Raw genomic sequence first — 18451 nt, forward strand, 5'->3', positions numbered from 1 at the left:
AGGTTTCGCTGCCGGTGCAGCCGTTCGAGCGCCGGACCTTCCCTCTGGACAGCGACCCGGCGCTGGAGAGCGAAGACCAGTGCAACACGCCCACCGATCGCTCCTGCAGAACCATCCGCAGAATCTCCGGCTGCAAGACCGGCTCCTCCAAATCAGAGTCCGATGCAGGGCCACCGTCGCCGCTCCCTGAAGACAGCAGCAAGCAGAAAGCCAACACACACAAACACACTCACCGATGAAGCTCAGACACAAACCCTTTAGACTCAGACCCCCTCACTTCCACCAGCTTTCAGAAACCATGACACCAACAAAATATATGCGCATATATTAAACAAAATAGAGTAAATTCCTGTTGTTTGATATTCAAACATCAGTTAATTCTTTCACAGTTTTTAGTGAATTGTATGGAAATGTAGAGACCTGTTTTAATTCCTTTCTCTGCTTTTTCTTTTGGGTCACTGGAAAGAGAAGTTGAAAGAGCGATCGAAGCGCAGCAAAAGCAGAGACTCGATTTGCTGACGTGCACTTGCCCAGCGTTATAATGGACTGAAAAGATTTTACTGGTTGTATCAAACCAATGGGTCGACCACCAGGGTCCCTATTGTCTTTACTTAGGTACAGCACCCCCTGAGTGATTAAACAACAACAAAAAACCGAAAAGAGATAAAAAGAAACACGCACACAAATATTTGACAGTGTCATGCCTTTCCCATTTGTTTATCTGTTATTTTTGTTTCGTTTAGCACTTACGTTTGTCCTCCCCAACCTCCATTTCTGCCTGCATTGTATCGGATTATAACAACTCAGCATTTTTTTTTAAAGGGGCCTGCTTTGACTTAAGGCTGTTGTTAATCAGCTCCCTGATTTGTTTTTGTGGTTTTTTTATTACACTTGGATGCTTATAAAGTTTTAAGTAGCCTCTCTAGAGTGTCAGAGCCCACCTGTGCTGTTTCTGTCAGTGTGGCTGGTAGTAAACACCATGCCTCGTATGCATCTAATAGTTACAAAAGTGCTGGTCTAGGTTCAGCTGCACTTTGTGGAATTACATTGATCAGGTCATGCAAAAACTGATCCCAGATCAGCACTCTGAGCTGTTTGATCCATATGCATCCTTGGGGCTGTTGCACAAAGCAGGATTTATGAGTTAGCCCAATATCTTTCAGCTCTTTTACCTATTGGACACGTTCGACTGAGCTTGGAAACCTATTCTTCTTTGTGGAACAACCCCCAGTGACGGAAAGAAGTAAACGTCCCACTGCTGTTTTGCCCCATAACTGCCACCTCTTTATTTGCAAAAGAGAAGTTCAAGCACTTCGTATGAGTTTTTTTTTTAATCTTTGTGCCTGTCGATGTTTGGGGAATGAAGCTCTACTCACTCACAGTACGGCCGCAGGTTGCTCGACGCCGGCTGCGTTAAAACGTCATCTCTGTTTGCACTATGATGCTTAGCACTGTTCCGTCAGTCATTCCACTCCACTGGCGTGCATCGTTGATTTGAATCATGGCACTTTGGTTCCATGTCAGGTTCCACTTGATGTTAATGAAAATAGTTCAAATATCAAGGCGATAAAGCTCCATTTAAAAACAAATGAGTTTGATTAATCACCCACTTTTATTTCTTCGCTATCACGGAGCAGCACTATTCCCTGCCTCTGTCTGTTGAGATAACTGGCTGTTTCAAGGTGGACAAACCCCTAACAGTAATCCCCTTTAAATATAATCTTTGACTGAAGCTGTTCTTGTCGTTTGGCTCCCTCACCTGGCCTAGCCTTGTTTGTTAATCTTTTTTAACACTTATCTTTGACTGCTTTGTTTGTGAATGTACCAAAAGCCATCAGAGTAGATATAAGGAGGTCAGTGTCTTCACCGCATTATGCTACACTCTTTCCGACGTTTGATTATCCAGCCGCCACCTTAAGCTAGGTGTAATCTATATCTACATAGACGATCAACTAGGGTTTTCTACTGAAACTTCCCCTGAAAAGAATTCAAAAGTCATTGGCGATGGTGTTCCTCTGTGCGCGGGGTTCTGTTGCCCACTAAACAGACTCTGTACAGTTGGAGTTCGGTTAGCTTTTGAAAGCCAATATTGTATTGTGTGGGTTATTTTCATACTATGAATTTCCAATGTGGTGACTGGGGGTTGGGGTGAGTCTGGTTATATCCTTTAGCATGTAATAGTTTGTACAAAAAAAAAAAGAGTATATTTTGTAAATACATTGTTTGATTCTTTACTGTGTTTGATGTTGAGGCTGTAGCTGTCCTGATTGTATAGGGAGAAGACACACAAATATTTAACACTTTCTTTATGCAGAGGCAAAAAAAAAGAAAATAAAAAAAGAACATAAAAAAGGTGTATGGATAATTGGCTAATCTGACAGACAGGCAGCGTTTGTGCTTCTCAAATTAAAAGTGAATTATATTGTATTTCCTTCTGTATTGTCTTGCTTTTTTATTCTAGCGAAGCTTTCCAGATGCCACACTTTAACAGGAATAGTGTAAAATCCCAACATTTATTAAATAATTTAAGATTATTCAAAGTGGTTGGTGTAAAATATCTTCTAGGGAAACTTAATTATTTAGCAGTGGCTTTAAGAAACATTGGAATTGGAACCATACGTGTTGCCTGAAGGACTTCACTGCCTTGTAACAGAGAGTAGAGTCTCTCTAGTTGCTATTCTGGGCTCAGCACTGCAGAAACTGTACTATGTAATCTGTGACGGAGGGTAGGAAACCACTCTCTCCTGCCCACCCCGGTATTTCAAGGCATAATTATAATACATAGTGGTTCCAAGTGTTCCTTTAAACATTAAACCATTTAGTTGAAGTTCATGAAAAAAAAAAAGTTGGAACACATCAAACAGTACGACAGGAGACTGAACAGCTGTTTAATACCGACTTTATTTCCAAATCCACGTTTACAGCAACAAGTATGAGTGTAAACCAACTGATAAAACGCACAACTACAATGAGGACAATCACAACTGTCAAGCTAGAATGTACTGTAGAACTGCAGTGAGAGAACGGTAGTTAATGATTGTTGAAACAAAACTGAAGGAGATGCCTCTTTCCTGCTGAGAAATTCCAGTCTCTTTACCATAGAACTTTAATCTTTTCCCTTTTTACAATTTTGATCCTCATTGGCGTACACATGTTTTTCCACTGTCTCAATTTTGCAGGCCACAGTGATTTGAGGCCAGGACTCCTAACCCTAGCACTTGGCATTAATAGCACTGATCCAGGATTAGAGTCTTTATTAGCATTACCCTGTTCATAGTTTTACTGCTCAGAAAATATCATTCATAAAACCAAGTTGAGTACTGATCTGGGATCTGCTTCTGTCAATAAATTCATACTGAGAGCGAGCTCTGAACCCAGACCTCCACCTTGGTTCTGAGAAGCTGTGAATACAGGCTCAACCGTGCACACCTTTAACCTTGGAGGCCTGTTTTCTCTCAGGTTGTCTATTAAACCTCCATTTTGTTTTGGCCGTTGTGGTCCGGTTCAATAAAAGAGCCTAACTCCAGAGTCTCATACACATTCAAACAACAGTCATAACATTAAGATCACCACCCTGCTTCTACACCCATTTGGCATTTCATCAGCTCCACTGACCTTACAAGTGCACTTTAAGTTTTTCAGTTACAGACAGTAGTCCATCTGTGGCTCCGCATACTTTTCAGACCTCTTTCACCCTGTTTTTAAATGGTCAGAACCCTGAAAGGTGGTTTATAGGTGATTGGTCATTCTCAGCGCTCCGGTGGCACTGACGTGGTGGTGTTGGTGGAGTGTTAGTGTGTGTTGTGCTGGTACGAGTGGATCAGACACAGCAGTGCTGCTGGAGCTTTTTAAAACCCCTCAGTGTCACAGCGGGACCGTCAATAGTCCACCACCTTAAATATTCATGGTGAAATGAATGATGATTTACACCAGGGGAGCACAACTCCAGTGCTGGAGGGCCTGTATCCAGCAAAGTTTGGCGATTCCTCTGCTAAAACACAACCCTTAAACCTGTCAATTAACAGATGAGTTGAATCAGGTGTGTGTGTGAGCAGAGGAATCACCAAACTTTACTGGATACTGGCCCTCCAGGAGCACCCCTGATTTACACAAATGCAGCAACAGATACGATAATAAAGATGGACTACTGTGTGTAACTATAGAACTACATATTGCACATTTTCATTGTTATGGCTGATCGGTGTATGTTATCAATCTCTGGAAGACTGAGCAGTCGTAGTAAAATGACGATGTTTTTGTGGAATACACGGATCACGTCGCAGTTCAAACAGAGAACTATCAGAAAAAAAGAGGCAGCTCCCGATGTGTTCTATGTCCATTCACGGCATTATTTTTTCAATTTTTTTAAATATCAAAAGGAAAAAAGCTGAGGTGCATTTGAAGATATAAAAAAGGCATAATAAATATCAGGAAATATTGACAAACAAACAATAAATAAAAAAAAAACGCTTTCTTTTCTTACATGTCAATTACATCTCACATCCACAGAATACGATTAGTTAAGAAGTGCGCAGCTTGGATTTTTGCGTGAAGCGTGTAGATCTTGTTTTTAATCTGTACCCCCCCACACACACTTTTTTTAATATAGGGACCCCTTAATGTTGAAGTCATACTCTCTCTCGAGTTAAATTGTGAAAGGATGTGGACAGGTGGATGTGGGGAGAAGAGGACGGATGAGTGGACGTTAGTAAAATCTAGTAAAGCTGAATGCGTGCCAGGAAACGAGTGCTGAGGCGTCTGTGGATCTGGAGAAGGTATCTTTACTGGAGACTGTTTGGCGTTGTGTTGTGTGTTAGAATGCATCAGCTTAAAGCAGCTTTAGCCAAAAAAGGGCATTCCTGTTTTGTTTTGTTTTGTTTTTTCTGCTGCATCTTCCTTTCCCCAAAAAAAAAAGCCTCATCCAAACATCAGTATTTACATTTGTTGGAAATGTAGGTCAATGAAGCAAAGGGAGGCACTTTTATTTTAAAAAACTAACAATTGCCACTCACACCACAAACTGCTGAGTGTGTTTTAAAAGTGTTCTGGCCTTCATCAGACTGTCGTTTAGCTCCAAGGCATGCACCTTGTCTAGTGGAGTGACTAGAAATAATTACCAATCTGTCGAATCTTAAGTCTGCAAAATAAATTCATCTGGGTCTGGGCCCCTGCACCGGTCCATTCACACATTCTTTGGAGCAAAACATCTTTCGAGGGGCGTGAGGCAGAACAGTGAATTCCGAGAATCCAAAGAGAAGCTAAGTGTCAGGAGGCAGGGAGTTGAACAGCACCGTTTGTGGTCAGCCACTGTGATCATCAGCCATGCTCGTGGAGATCAGTGCTGTGCAAAGATTAGATGCCGCCATTCAGTGATTTCATTTCCTGCCGAAAACAGCCTTGTTATTCATTTTTCAAGAGAGTTCAATTTGAGGAGAGACTGAGCAGATGAGATCTGACAGAGCATCTGCATAAAGAAGGGAGACGCGACAGAATTAACCAATTAATAAAAAGCAAGAGTTTCCAAATCAGGTGATCAAAGGAAACCCTGCATTTCTGTCAAAACTATGGGTCTGAAAATCTGTCGAGAAACGGTAACTGATGGTGTTCTCCGAACAATGGCCTGACCACCCCCAAAGTCCAGATCTCAACATCATTTTTTATGTTTGGGATTATATAGTTCAACCAAATTCATTCATTATCTGTAAGCGCTTATCCAGTTCAGGGTCGCGGGGGGTCCAGAGCCTACCTGGAATCATTGGGCGCAAGGCGGGAATATACCCTGGAGGGGGCGCCAGTCCTTCACAGAGCAACACACACATGGACACTTTTGAGTCGCCAATCCACCTACCAACGTGTGTTTTTGGACTGTGGGAGGAAACCAGAGGACCCGGAGGAAACCCACGCAGACACAGGGAGAACACACCAACTCCTCACAGACAGTCACCCAGAGTGGAAATCGAACCCACAACCTCCAGGTACCTTGAGCTGTGTGACTGCGACACTACCTGCTGCGCCACCGTGCCGCCCTTCAACCAAATTCCTATAGCAAAATATAGACTTGTGGGAGAATGTACATATCCCTGATTTCTTCAAGAAACTGCACAGCTCACCCAAACAGAATAGAAGCTGTATAAAGGGACAAAGATGGACACTGAATACTGAAAGTTGTGATGTTTCATTGTTGAAGTCAGCATTCTACTGAGAAATGAATAACTTACTGGCTGTTCTGATTAACATAAATGAAGATGAATGAACGGTGGTTTCTGACCTTTGCACAGCACTGTGTTTTCGTGCATTTTAGCTACCACTTGCGCTCATTATGATCTAACTCAGATTCATCCGAACCAGCCAACCACAGCCTTCTGAAGACTCTAGCAGCTGTTGGTCAGAACTTGCACGAACAGGGTGGTTAACCACTGGTCAATCATGATCACACACTGAGCCAGGACACTGAAGTCAGGGCTTTTGTTATGTTAATGCATGGGATTGTTGATATGCTAAATCTGATGTAATATTTGTCAAAGCACCTGGCGTATTAAACATCGCGATACGGCATCCTCACATACTTCACACTATGACAACATGCAGGAACTCTTATGCTCCCATTAAACTGATGAATTACTTGAACAAACAGCTCAACCCAACATGCTGAAGTTGCTAACAATGAATGGAAGCTAGTAGCCACAAATTAGCCTGATTTAATGTAGCATGTTTTTTTTTATTATTATCATTTCCTTTGTTCTGACTGGTAACTGCTGGCTTTCATCCAGTGTGAGCCACAGCAGCTGAATCATGCTTTTAAAGACAGCGTGAAGTGCAGCTCCACAACTCGGTGCCTCCTTTTATCATCTTCAGAAAGGTTTTCCTTTGTTTTACCCCAGATTTCTTTGGCAGGGGTGTATTTTACGCTCTTCTCTCTGTATTAAGCAACATCAGTTCCCGTCTGATTGATGTCAAATGAGAAAGGAATAAATAACAACATTAGAAACCAAAGAATAACTGAAACATTCACAATAAGGCAACAAAGCAGAGACAGCGATGGAAAGGTAGGCCTAAGTAACAATTCATACATAAAAAGTACCTAATATTGTAGCATTATAGATGGGCTCCCCAGGGCTGTAAACGATCGTATGGATCTTTACAGCACCATTTCAGCTCATTTGATCAGATATCAAGCCAATATTATCATTAATTATTTAACTAAATGCCCCTAGTGGTCGAGAGCCAAAATTCATGTCAGTCACTGCGACAAGCTTTAGTTAGGAAATCCAGCAAGCGCCTATCTTTTTTTTTCTTTTTTAAGACTGGGGGGGGAATACTTTTTCATTTTCTACTACTAATTTTTTTTTGGGCATATTTTTAAGCCTTGTTACTTCCTTTAATGCCAAAGAGGGTGAGGGTTTTAGCTTAGTGGACTGCAGGCTCGATCACAGACCCTGTTTGGCCAGTGAGGCGGACACTTGGTCGGCTAGTGTGGAGAGTTGTGGGGATTCCGACATGTTGATGCTGCCGGAGGAAGACACTTTGCTGAGGCGAGGTGAGCCGTCTGCAGACAGGATGGGAGATTTGACCACAATCTCGGCGCCATGATCAGTGCGGGCCTTCGCCTGCTCGCGGAACCCCAGCTTGTGGCTCTCAATCTGAGAAAAACAATTTGAATGAATAAGGAAAGGTAAGTTGTGATGAAGTGTTATTAACAAAAAGACATTTACAATATCCCCCTTATTCCAAATGTAGTCAATCTGACAAGTCACAAGAGTCTAAATCATAATACAATCTGCTCCAAATAGAGCTGGACGATATGGCTAAAGTTTATATCACAATATGCTTCTTAATTTCGGTCAATATCATATAATTCAGATATTGATATGAACAATAAAAAAGCCACAGAAAAACTGCCAAGAACTGAAAGCAACATGACGTCACCATCAAACATATACATCTTAGCTTTGTCAATATTAATTTTCATTCATTCATTCATTATCTGTAAGCGCTTATCCAGTTCAGGGTCGCGGTGGGTCCAGAGCCTACCTGGAATCATTGGGCACAAGGTGGGAATACACCCTGGAGGGGGCGCCAGTCCTTCACAGGGCAACACACATTCACTCACACCTATGGACACATTTGAGTCGCCAATCCACCTACCAACATGTGTTTTTGGACTGTGGGAGGAAACCCACGCAGACACGGGGAGAACACACCACACTCCTCACAGACATTCACCCGGAGGAAACCCACGCGGACAACACACCAACTCCTCACAGTCACTCGGGGGGAAACCCACACAGTCACAGGGAGAACACACCACACTCCTCACAGACAGTCACCCGGAGCAGGATTCGAACCCACAACCTCCAGGCCCTTGAAGCTGTGTGACTGCGACAACTACCTGCTGCACCACCGTGCTGCCCTCAATATTAATATTTTTAAACTTTAATATCAAGTGCAGTGAACTGATGCCAGTGACCTGTTATGACAGTCAGTCAGTGATAGGTGCTGTAAATAATATATATTGAAATATTGAAAATGTGTATAAATATCATATCATTGTTATTGAAACATTTTATATTGCGATATATATTGATAATGAATTATTGTCCAACCCTAGCTCCAAACGGCATCAGTTCTAAACAAGATATGAATCAGACCTGAAGAGATGACTCCAGAGTTTATGCATAAAATAGACATTCAATGTTTCAATGTAAAAAGCACAAAACAAGAGAAATGATTCAGATTTTAAATTTACACGGTGCTAATAGTGTAACCCCAAATAATAGCATCCACTTTTCAACAACATTAGCATGAGTTCAAAGCTGATAAAACTTAAAACATCAATCAAGTCATAGGTGATCGCCTACATTTGTAAAAAGGGGAAAATGAGTAAATACAATTTCTTGCTGAACTGTCACTTTAAAATCATGGCAGAAGTATTTAAGCCTGCCCAGATAGCATTGAATTTTTGTGGCATAAATGGTCCACCTTTTACAGGACAGATGTCAGCTGTGTTGTGAAACAAATCTTGGCCAAATGTCTGGCACACACAACACTTGCCAGTGTCTTAAGTGAGACAGATTTTGCCTAATTTTGTCTGAGGTTATCCTGTTTGTCTGATACCACTATCAATATTATTTGCAGTTATTTTATAGCACTCATAAATGGACAGACAATAGGAGACAGGGAGCGCTGTCTGTCTATAATGAAGTTTATAGATTTTATACAGTACTGTACATTTAAAATCTAAAAATGGTTTAACAGCAGACATTTTATAATATAGTATCATAAGATCAGCATTTAAAAGATGTATTTTAATGGCGATTCCACATGACTGCCAGAGGGCACAGTGCACTTATTAGAGTTATTCAGCCTTACCACCCCACCTTGGAGGAGGTCCAAGGGTGCGTCCCCATTTGGGTGGGCAGATGCCCCAGGAGCCCCCAGCTTTGCTTCCTTCCCCTTCTCACTCTACAGGTAGACGCCATTAAGGGTTACATTTCAACAGAACAAACAAAATGACAGGGCTCAACAGAACACAACAAACTCAGGAGGTCATTGAGTAATGGGTTAAAAAGTTACACATGAAATGTTGAAGTCGGGAATGGAAAATAAAAGTTATAAAGCCGAATGAAAAATGAAAACAGGAATTTAAAAAATAAAAGGAACTCAGAGTAAGGAGAAGGAAGTCATGAAAAACAGGGTTTGAGAAAATGTGTTTCTGACAGAGAAGAGGAAGGAGAGCAAGACGCCAGGCAGCAATCGCTTCTGTCCCACCAGTAGCAACACTTCTCACTCGATGCATGCACCTTAACCCCACCCACAGCCCAACCACAGTCCATATCCATCAGGGGCCTCCACTTAGTGAGCAGTTTCAGCTCAGAGGCCAGAAGAAACACAGCCTCTTCAGTTTCCAATCAGGTTTTGTCTTTGGCTGAATTAAGTCCAAAACAGTCGGTGAATAGTCACAGACCAGAACTCAAAAATGTAACTGCAAAGTAAAATATGACATAAACCCTTCCAATTCACAAAATCTGTATGAAATAAGTCGTTCCTGAGATAGATTATATAAGTCTGAACCCTAGTGTAGTTTCCTGATTTAATAACTGGAGGTAAAGCCTTGTCCTGCATTTCCCATAAATCATGTATTACAACTGTGATGATATATTTTGCATACTGCCCACCACTACTCAGTTTATCACTGAAGACTAGGTATTTTTAATTAAACATAACTGTGGTCAGTCTGGATAGAATTACTAACTACAAAAAAGGTTGTTGATCCTGTTTCAGTCAAGTCCTCCAGCAGGCCAGCTACTATAACTAATCTACAACTTATTTCTGCTGTGTTATAGTTTGTATCATTTTCTATGTGGGCTACTGTTTCATCAAAATAACCCTGCACAGTATTGATACCCAGACATGAAAAGAGAGAGGGTTTAAAGCATCTGTGCTGAAGGAAGGTAGAGAAGACTATAAGGAAGAGAAAATGCACCAGTCACAAAACGATCACCACATACCAAATAATTTGAATTAATCCTAAATATTGTAGTACTGTCAATCCAACACAAATTCACCCTTAATCTAAATATAAGAAATGCTTGGGGCACACTTTGCTTCTTTGGTTTTACACTGGAGCTTCCTGAAAATGTAGCTAAAAAAATGTCTCACCCAACATCTAAGTGTTGGGGCTCCAGTGTCAAAGAAGCAAATTGTAGAGACTAAATATCTGCACTTCTTATTGGACTATTTTTGCTACTGGAGAAATTGTGTATATTTGATTTTTATTTGGTGAACATTGCTTTAGGTATAAAAACGGTGCAGATTACCTTCTTCTGACCACCTCCAGGCGTATGGCCAATATTTTCCAGAGATCCAATTTTCGACTGAGCTTTGAACTCCAACTTCTCAGATTTGATCTCAATGTTCCCTCCACCTGGAGTCAAAGTTGATGATTAGTTCAAATAAATCTCTTACAGAAGTTTCTGATCATTTAGACTCACGTAAGAGAGAATCTAAAGTAAATTGAAGAAGAAAGAACAAAGATATAAGGCTGCAATATTGAAAAGAAAAAAATCCTTTCTATTATACATTTATCTCTTGGCTAATGTGTCATTGTCAATATGCTCCTCACAAACGTCTGTCCTAAAGTACTTGTGTTGCATGGATATTCATGTTGGTCATAGTAAACGGCATTAAGAGCTTTTTGTGTGTGACTGTTTTCTGTCTGTATAAAATAGACTCTGAACTACCTTTATTTATGGATTCACTGTAAGTTTCTAAGCAAGTGTCTGCACACATTTAAAAAATATTAATAATACAAGCATATTATTATATTTTTTTAAATCATTAGAAAATATATTTTAAAAAATAGCAATAGACAGAAAAACAACTATGACTGACAGAGGAAGTAAATGCCTATTCCTATTCCTAGCTTAAAATTGTAGTAAATAAATACATATATTCAGCTTTATTTCATTAAGTTCTGATAAACACAATATAACCAATTTATATATTTTTTTTACAAGCAGAAAGAACATAAAAGGGAGCATCAAAATGTTAGTGTCAGGTTTCATTACCTGGTTTATGACGGATGTTGTCCTTTGAGCCACACTTCGACTGCACGTTAGTCAGATCAATCTTTTTGTGCACAATTTGAACCTGAACACAAAAACATCAGACAGTAGACCAGTGAAAGCCAGTCACAGTGTGCACTGATGAAACAAGAGGAATTTACTTGTGATTCCCTAGGTGATTCCCTCTAACAGAGAAATGGGATCATTTCAAACTTCAAAGGGAGAGAAAATAAGGAATCAATTGGACACGGACCTCATATCTAAGCCAGCATACATTTCAACAAATTTCCCAAATGAACATTAAATTATTCTTTAGATATTAACATATTAATAACTGATGACAGCGTTGATGGCTAATAGATAATAAAATTAATATTAACAATGACTGACTGATTATATTTCACATACAAAAAACAACACTGAAAAAGTACACATTCGTAAAATGTGTTCCTTACTGAGCCATGCATGATTTTCTACCTCATAACCATCTAAACCAATCAAGACTCCATAAAGACAGAAATGCTCATGCAGTAGGTTGCTATAGGAGAGAAATAACAGGTTAAGGACTGATGGAATTGGTAGGCTTTGCTTTCGTTATCACAAGGCTAACCACCTGGCTTTCACAGAGAGTGGGCAGAAATTATGGTCAGTTTCAATTCTGAATTCTTTGAAGCATAACTGGACTACATGAAAGCATTACGCAAATGAAAGGAAGTAGTACAATGGATAATTTCACATCAAAATTTTAGTACTAAATGTAGTGAAGTCAAATACAGCACAAACACACTTACCTGCCTCAAATGCTTTACATCATAAAATTGCAACAAAGACCAGCCAAAATAAAAACACATTTTGTTGATTGACCTGTGCGCCTAACATAAAGAGCTATGAGCTGCTTTCGGCATTAAATTCATAGCAGACAAAGCAAAACCAGTCCTACATCAGTGTGACAGGACAAGGTCTCCAAACACAATCAAGGAATGCTTCATGCAAAAATGCTAGTGAATTTTACAATGAATAATTGAGCAGCAGGTGGTTAAAAACAGTAATCACAATTAGACTCGCTTAACTTGTCTTGGAGCCTATTTCTGTATTTTTTGGATTAAAAAGAACACCTCATGGAACTGCTTTGTAACTCAATCATTCAATAACTCATTTATAATTCACAATTACTAGCTCCAGTGCAAAACTACAGAAGCTAACATTTCTTAGCTAATGGTCAAAATCTGATCATACTACTGGCTTTCGTTCAGTGTTAGCCACATTACCATTTTTGGCTGAAGTATTCCTTCTCTATCATCCATTGGGAAACTTGGAACAAGTCAAAAGGGAAGGATTAACATTTAGCGCTCTTCTGAACTAACCAGCTTAAACAGCTTTCTCATGCATTTTTTAAAACCTCTCAGTAGCACGACGAGTCTGGATAGTCCAGGAGGCATTCAGGTATGAGTGAGTACCAGGGTCTCTGATCAGGTTTTCAGGTACAGAATGAAGATTCAACACTGGGTATTCAGACACTGAATTAAATTCAGTCCTGGCAACAGCATCACAAATGATGTTTTGCCTCCTGCAAACGCAATGCCCATGCAGGCATGCTGAGAACCTGAACAAATATTTTCCAGCATTAACAGAATTTCTGGATTTGGAGCCTCCTAAGACGTCACTGTAATTGCTTTGGTCTTTGGATGGGCATGTTTATATAAAGTAATGTCTCAAAACAGATCAAAACTTTAACTTGATATACTTTTGTATCCAATTGGCATAACATTTTTGTTACTACGTGGTTGTTTTTTAATTATAGTACAGAATTCATCCATCAAACTATCAATAGCATTCACAGGCCAGTCAGGTTCAACTTCAAGATTTTAATTAAAGATTTATTCATTATTATATTACATTATAATACATTTTTAGCACTACAATCAGCTTAACTATGAGTAGATGCCACACACCTATAATAAATTACACAACCTATATTGTTATATACCTACAACAGTATGACACAGCTGTGTCAAAACAAAAAAAAAAAATACAAAAAGTGTGTTAATTTCCCTCATCATTTTGAAGATTCATACTGAACTGAACTCCAACCAGTGCTATCATCCATGGCTTGGAAGATCTTAAAATGCTTCCCTACACTTCTCTGATGTCAGGTTAGATAGTGCTGTATTCGTGTCAGTCACATCAATAGGAGGTGCCTGTGTCAGGAGACAGTCACTTCAAGAATTACTGTCTTGGAGAGCTCCAAAACCTTTGGATGTTTTATCTGAATTGAAGTGACAGCTGTGGCCAGAGCTTTAGGCGAAACCTCTGTGTGAATACATTTGAGTTGTTATTTTGTCAGGTTCTTTCGCTTGTTCTTTTTAAAAAACTTTATAAAGCCATAATGTCACATGGAAGCATCCTTGGAGAACTCCTCTGATCTGACAGGATGCAGAAAAAAATTTAAATATGGCATGTGGGTTTATCACAATGTAATGTGACAGTGCTTAGACGCCAGATTCAATAATCTGTCTGCTGGCTGTATTTTTTTATTAGCTGTCAGCACACTTTGCATCTTTTACTCATTTGTGTCAATCAAAGCCGACAAGGGAGAAGATGGGCAAAATTTGTAATGTCTGATGGTTGCATGTTATTATCTACTTAGAAAACTGTAGAAGGCTTTATGGGACAAAGTGAATTTCTCTGAAGACAGCTGCCTCAGACAAGCAGAATGAGAAACACAAAGCTAGAGACACTCATGTCAGACCGACAGGTTAGCCCACAAGGCTCTGGTCAATGCTGAGCCTTGCTACTCTGCTTTATTTTGCCGTACTCACATTCCCACCTCCAGGGACATGCCTGATATTGTCTCTGGAGCCGCACCTAGATTGCACATTAGTAAATTCCAGCTTCTTATTAAGAATAGTCACCTAGAGAGGCAGAGGAAAGGCAAGAGAGCATTAAGCCCACGTCTAGAGGAGCTGCTGCTCCTTGAAGGGGGTGCAGGGTTTGAGGTGGACTTTGGAGTGCGTACTGGAGCTAGGTTTACTCACATTGCCACCTCCAGGAGTGTGCTTGAGGTTAGCTTTGGAGCCACACCTTGCCTGCACGCTTGTCAGATCCATCTTCTTGTCGAGGATATGCACCTAGGAAGTAAGCGTAAACAATGACAAATGCCTAATTCAAGGCTCCAGCCAGTGATAACCAAGATTGCTTGGTCTGGGATGGTCCTTTAAAAACTGGTAAAAATTTCGTACCAGCTAAAAAACAATTAACACAGAGCACATTCTGTTCCTTGCCATTTCCTCTGCCACTCTTTTCCAGAAAAGCCTTATTTTGGTCAAAAACAACCTTAAAAAGTTTGCCTCTGTTAAATATTTACCTTCCCGCCCCCAGGCTGGTGTTTAATGTTCTCGGTGGAGCCAATCTTGGACTTGATGTTCTTCAGGTCTGGCATCGGAGCGACCGGTGCGATTGGTGCACGGGACCTGAGGGAGCCGGGGGATTTTGGTGGGGTACGCACCACCGCCACCTTCTTGACTGTTTGCCCAGGGGTGCTTGCACGGCTGGCTGGAGACTTGGGCGTGGCAGGGCTGCTGCAGCCACTGCGATCCGGAGTCTTTGGTGACTCAGCTGTAATAAGCCAGAAAATACAACATGCTAAACATAGATGTAAAATAGTATATAGTTCTAATGTATTTACTTACCACTTTAAACTGTTTGCATAATACACACACTGGATAAAATATGTTCCATGGATAATTTTTTTTCCAATACTAAATTATAAAAAATGGAAATAAAATACATTGTCTGAGCATCACAAGATGGTAATCAGAAGTTCTGTTCAGCTAGCACATAATGCAATATGGCATTTTGCTTCAAGGCATCATTTTCATGCATCCACTTGCCTGAAATTCAACAACACTTCTCAGGAAAGGATTTTAACCAACATTTTAGCCCTCACTTCCACTCAGTGGGTGTATATTTGAGCTAGAGTGCACATGTTCTACTTTAGGATTTCACCTGCTGTTTCCAAGTATTACTGAATTAGGAATGATGTCAGAATTTTCCGCCCACACTGGTCAGAAAAACTGTCCCAGTGTTCCATGCTGTCCATTGGACCAGACACATATAATCACACATATTCATCCTGGAAAGTTTCAGGGCTGTGTTCTGTGTAGATATGAAACACACCTTGTGGAAGCGTTGGCTAATATGGACAGAAACTGAGGATTCTTAGGGAATCACATATAAGTGGTGTTATCTTTACCTGACAGGATTTGAATCATTAAGGCAAGGGGGTGCTTAATGATTTATTAGAAAAGAAATGCTGGACTTACTGAGCTTTTAAGCTATAAATCTCAAGTTATTTTATCTTAATTATTCAGTTCGATTCACATAGTACATTTCATTCACTTTTATGAAAATAATTACCTGACAATATTTAATTAAATGTCAAATGGCTACTCCCTGGGGGCATGATATTGGTTAACAGTGTCATGTTATTGAGTGACAGCACTCTTTCTCTTTTGGTTAGACCCACACGAAAGAGGTTTTTTACCTCTCTCAATTGGACCTGCTCCGGTTTTCCGCTGCTCCACCCTTGAAGCAGCTGCATTACAGAAACCAAAGCAGTAAACATCACACACTTTTGTCATAGTCACCTGAATAGAAGCTTTAGTGCAAATTGCTACTAGATTTCTTTACCAGGCCGGTGTTTGTGTGAGAACTTCTACGTTTTTGGAACTTGATCAAGCCTTCAACATGAAGTAGATCTACGTAGGTTTTACAGTGATAAAAGTCTACACATGCAGTGAGGAGCATTCTACTCACAACAAACTTGGCAAGCAACAGCCAGAGTGCGAGGCACTTCCATTTATTCTTTTTAATAATAGAATAATACTGCTACACAAGCATGAAACCGCATGTGAAAGTGTAAATACAGCTGAAAACAGTCATTAGGCTGAAGAAATCTTTCTTTCAACTGTGTTTCATCCACGCAGTGCGAAACCCAATATTACATTGAGCAGAGTCCAAGTATTATAGGTGAACTTTAAGAGGACTTGGAGAAGGGGAATGTGTCTTACCAGGAATTTTGGTGCCCACTCCGTGAGGTTTAGCTCCGGCAGTCTTTGTCTTAGCATCACCAGCCTACACATGGAAAAGAAATAACAGTAAATATGGGCAAGTGGCAGAACTGCCATTACTCTGTTAGTTGCTAGTTCCTTCTCTAGTTGGTAGTTGTGAGATGATTGCAATACAACCGCTTCTACATTGGTTTACTATTTAAATTGCCGGACACAAAAAGACCAGGCGACACTTTAAAAAGAGGTGGACAGGAAGGTCAAGGTCACAGGGTTCATCTGCATACTCACTGTGGTTCTGGACTCCTTGGTTCCTACAGGGTGTATTTTAGAATTTACAGAACCAGCTCTGCCAGCAGCACACACTGGGGTAGGAAGGGAGGCTGTGGTGTGTTTGATAGGGGAAACTGGGATTGATGACCCGCGTTTAGTGCTCGATGTTAGCCTAGCTTTATCTGGTGTAGACGTGGGGAGTGTCTTTTGTGTTATTGAGGATGAGAGAACACAAAAGAAATAAGAAAATGATATTAAACAGACAATGATTAACAAACACAAAGTGGAAAATCTCAAAATGTTATGATACTTCCATGTAGTTAACATAAAATGGAATAAAATCCAAACAAGAACTAATTTGTCATCATTTATGTAATGAAAAAAACACAACAGACTGACAATGGAACAACAACATAAAAAGAAAAAAAACTATCCTCTCATCCTCACTGTTTAATTGTATTATTTTTCTGTTAGAGATTTAACATTAATGAGCCATAATTGTGGTATGACTGTAACCCTGGGTCAACTACCATAGGGATGACATAAAACTGCATTATTGGTTATGCCAAGATAAAATTCTAAAGAGAAATCTAACGTTAAACTAAAATAAATATATTCAAAGATAACAAAAATACATACATTTTTAATAAATTCATGTGTCAGGTCCAATCTGCTTTCACAGAACTATGAAGCATTACTGCACTAAAGTATATGTTTTTCAAACATAGAAATTTAATATTGTAGATCAGATGTTTTTCACAAAATACCAAGCTGCAATATGACTAGATCAGATGTTTTTCACAAAATACCAAGCTGCAATATGACTAGATCAGATGTTTTTCACAAAATACCAAGCTGCAATATGACTAGATCAGATCTATGGTCGAATCTAGATCAGATAAGACACATTGAAACACAAAACGTACAAGTAAACACCATCATACCTTAGCTGCTGCTCCTGCTCCAGCTGTTTACAAAAAGAAACAGGTGGTAAGTGCAGAGAAATCCTGTTAAAACTAACAATGCTATGCGCATGTTCGTATTTGTCAGATGCAAAACTGCAAGAGCTTTGCAACATTAACTATTATGTGCACTGCTATGTGGGGATTAATATAATATGTAATGTATTTAAAATCCTGACTGCAAACCCAGCTCCACATTCTTTGCAATTTGATGCTTTGATCAGTAGACTTATAAAGACATTAATCTGAACACATGACCTCCTTTGTCCATCTCTGACCTTTGAACAACTATGGTCAGGCCTTTACGGCTGCAGTGAGTTTACTTAGAGGCTTACTGATACACTGGAGTGAAATATCTACAGTGGGAAATCTGCAAACGTGTCCACAGCTTCAAAATGGCCCTATTAGTTTAATATCAACCACAAATGTCCCTCGGTGTGCATATTTAACATTTCAGTCACAGCTCTATGGACCTTTAATGGGGTCTAGGTTAAGAGGACTTAATAGTAATATTGACTGAACGTACTCCCTGAGGACATGTGATCCGCTTGGATACATGAGCCAATTTTCAAATTTCTGCATAAAT

The 18451-nt window shown here is 40.0% G+C and overlaps 2 protein-coding genes across 17 annotated transcripts in view; one reads left to right on the forward strand and one right to left on the reverse strand.

Annotated features, from left to right (window-relative positions):
• kansl1b (KAT8 regulatory NSL complex subunit 1b) overlaps positions 1-2620 on the forward strand; it is a 67442-nt gene extending 64822 nt beyond the window's left edge. For 3 of the 4 annotated variants that reach the window (XM_066673871.1, XM_066673872.1, XM_066673873.1), the window contains one exon: positions 3-2620. In XM_066673871.1, coding sequence (XP_066529968.1) covers positions 3-239 — 237 coding nt within the window. In that variant the 3' untranslated portion in view covers positions 240-2620. The remainder of the gene's footprint in view (positions 1-2) is intronic. The other variant, XM_066673874.1, reaches the window with a different exon arrangement.
• Positions 2621-2888: 268 nt separating this feature from the next.
• The window catches only part of maptb (microtubule-associated protein tau b), a 40303-nt gene continuing 24740 nt past the window's right edge, over positions 2889-18451 (reverse strand). For 6 of the 13 annotated variants that reach the window (XM_066675255.1, XM_066675246.1, XM_066675254.1 and 3 more), the window contains 11 exons: positions 17848-17870; positions 16922-17107; positions 16634-16697; positions 16108-16158; positions 14929-15179; positions 14600-14692; positions 11568-11649; positions 10818-10924; positions 9370-9462; positions 7436-7640; positions 2889-6943 (listed from right to left, as the gene is read on the reverse strand). In XM_066675255.1, the coding sequence (XP_066531352.1) occupies positions 6933-6943; positions 7436-7640; positions 9370-9462; positions 10818-10924; positions 11568-11649; positions 14600-14692; positions 14929-15179; positions 16108-16158; positions 16634-16697; positions 16922-17107; positions 17848-17870 (1166 nt within the window). In that variant the 3' untranslated portion in view covers positions 2889-6932. Of the gene's footprint in view, positions 7641-9369; positions 9463-10817; positions 10925-11567; positions 11650-14599; positions 14693-14928; positions 15180-16107; positions 16159-16633; positions 16698-16921; positions 17108-17847; positions 17871-18451 lie in introns of all 13 variants that reach the window. The other 7 variants (XM_066675256.1, XM_066675248.1, XM_066675250.1 and 4 more) reach the window with 7 other exon arrangements.

Source organism: Hoplias malabaricus, chromosome 6, assembly GCF_029633855.1.
Source record: "Hoplias malabaricus isolate fHopMal1 chromosome 6, fHopMal1.hap1, whole genome shotgun sequence".
NCBI classification, from domain to species: Eukaryota; Metazoa; Chordata; class Actinopteri; order Characiformes; family Erythrinidae; genus Hoplias; species Hoplias malabaricus.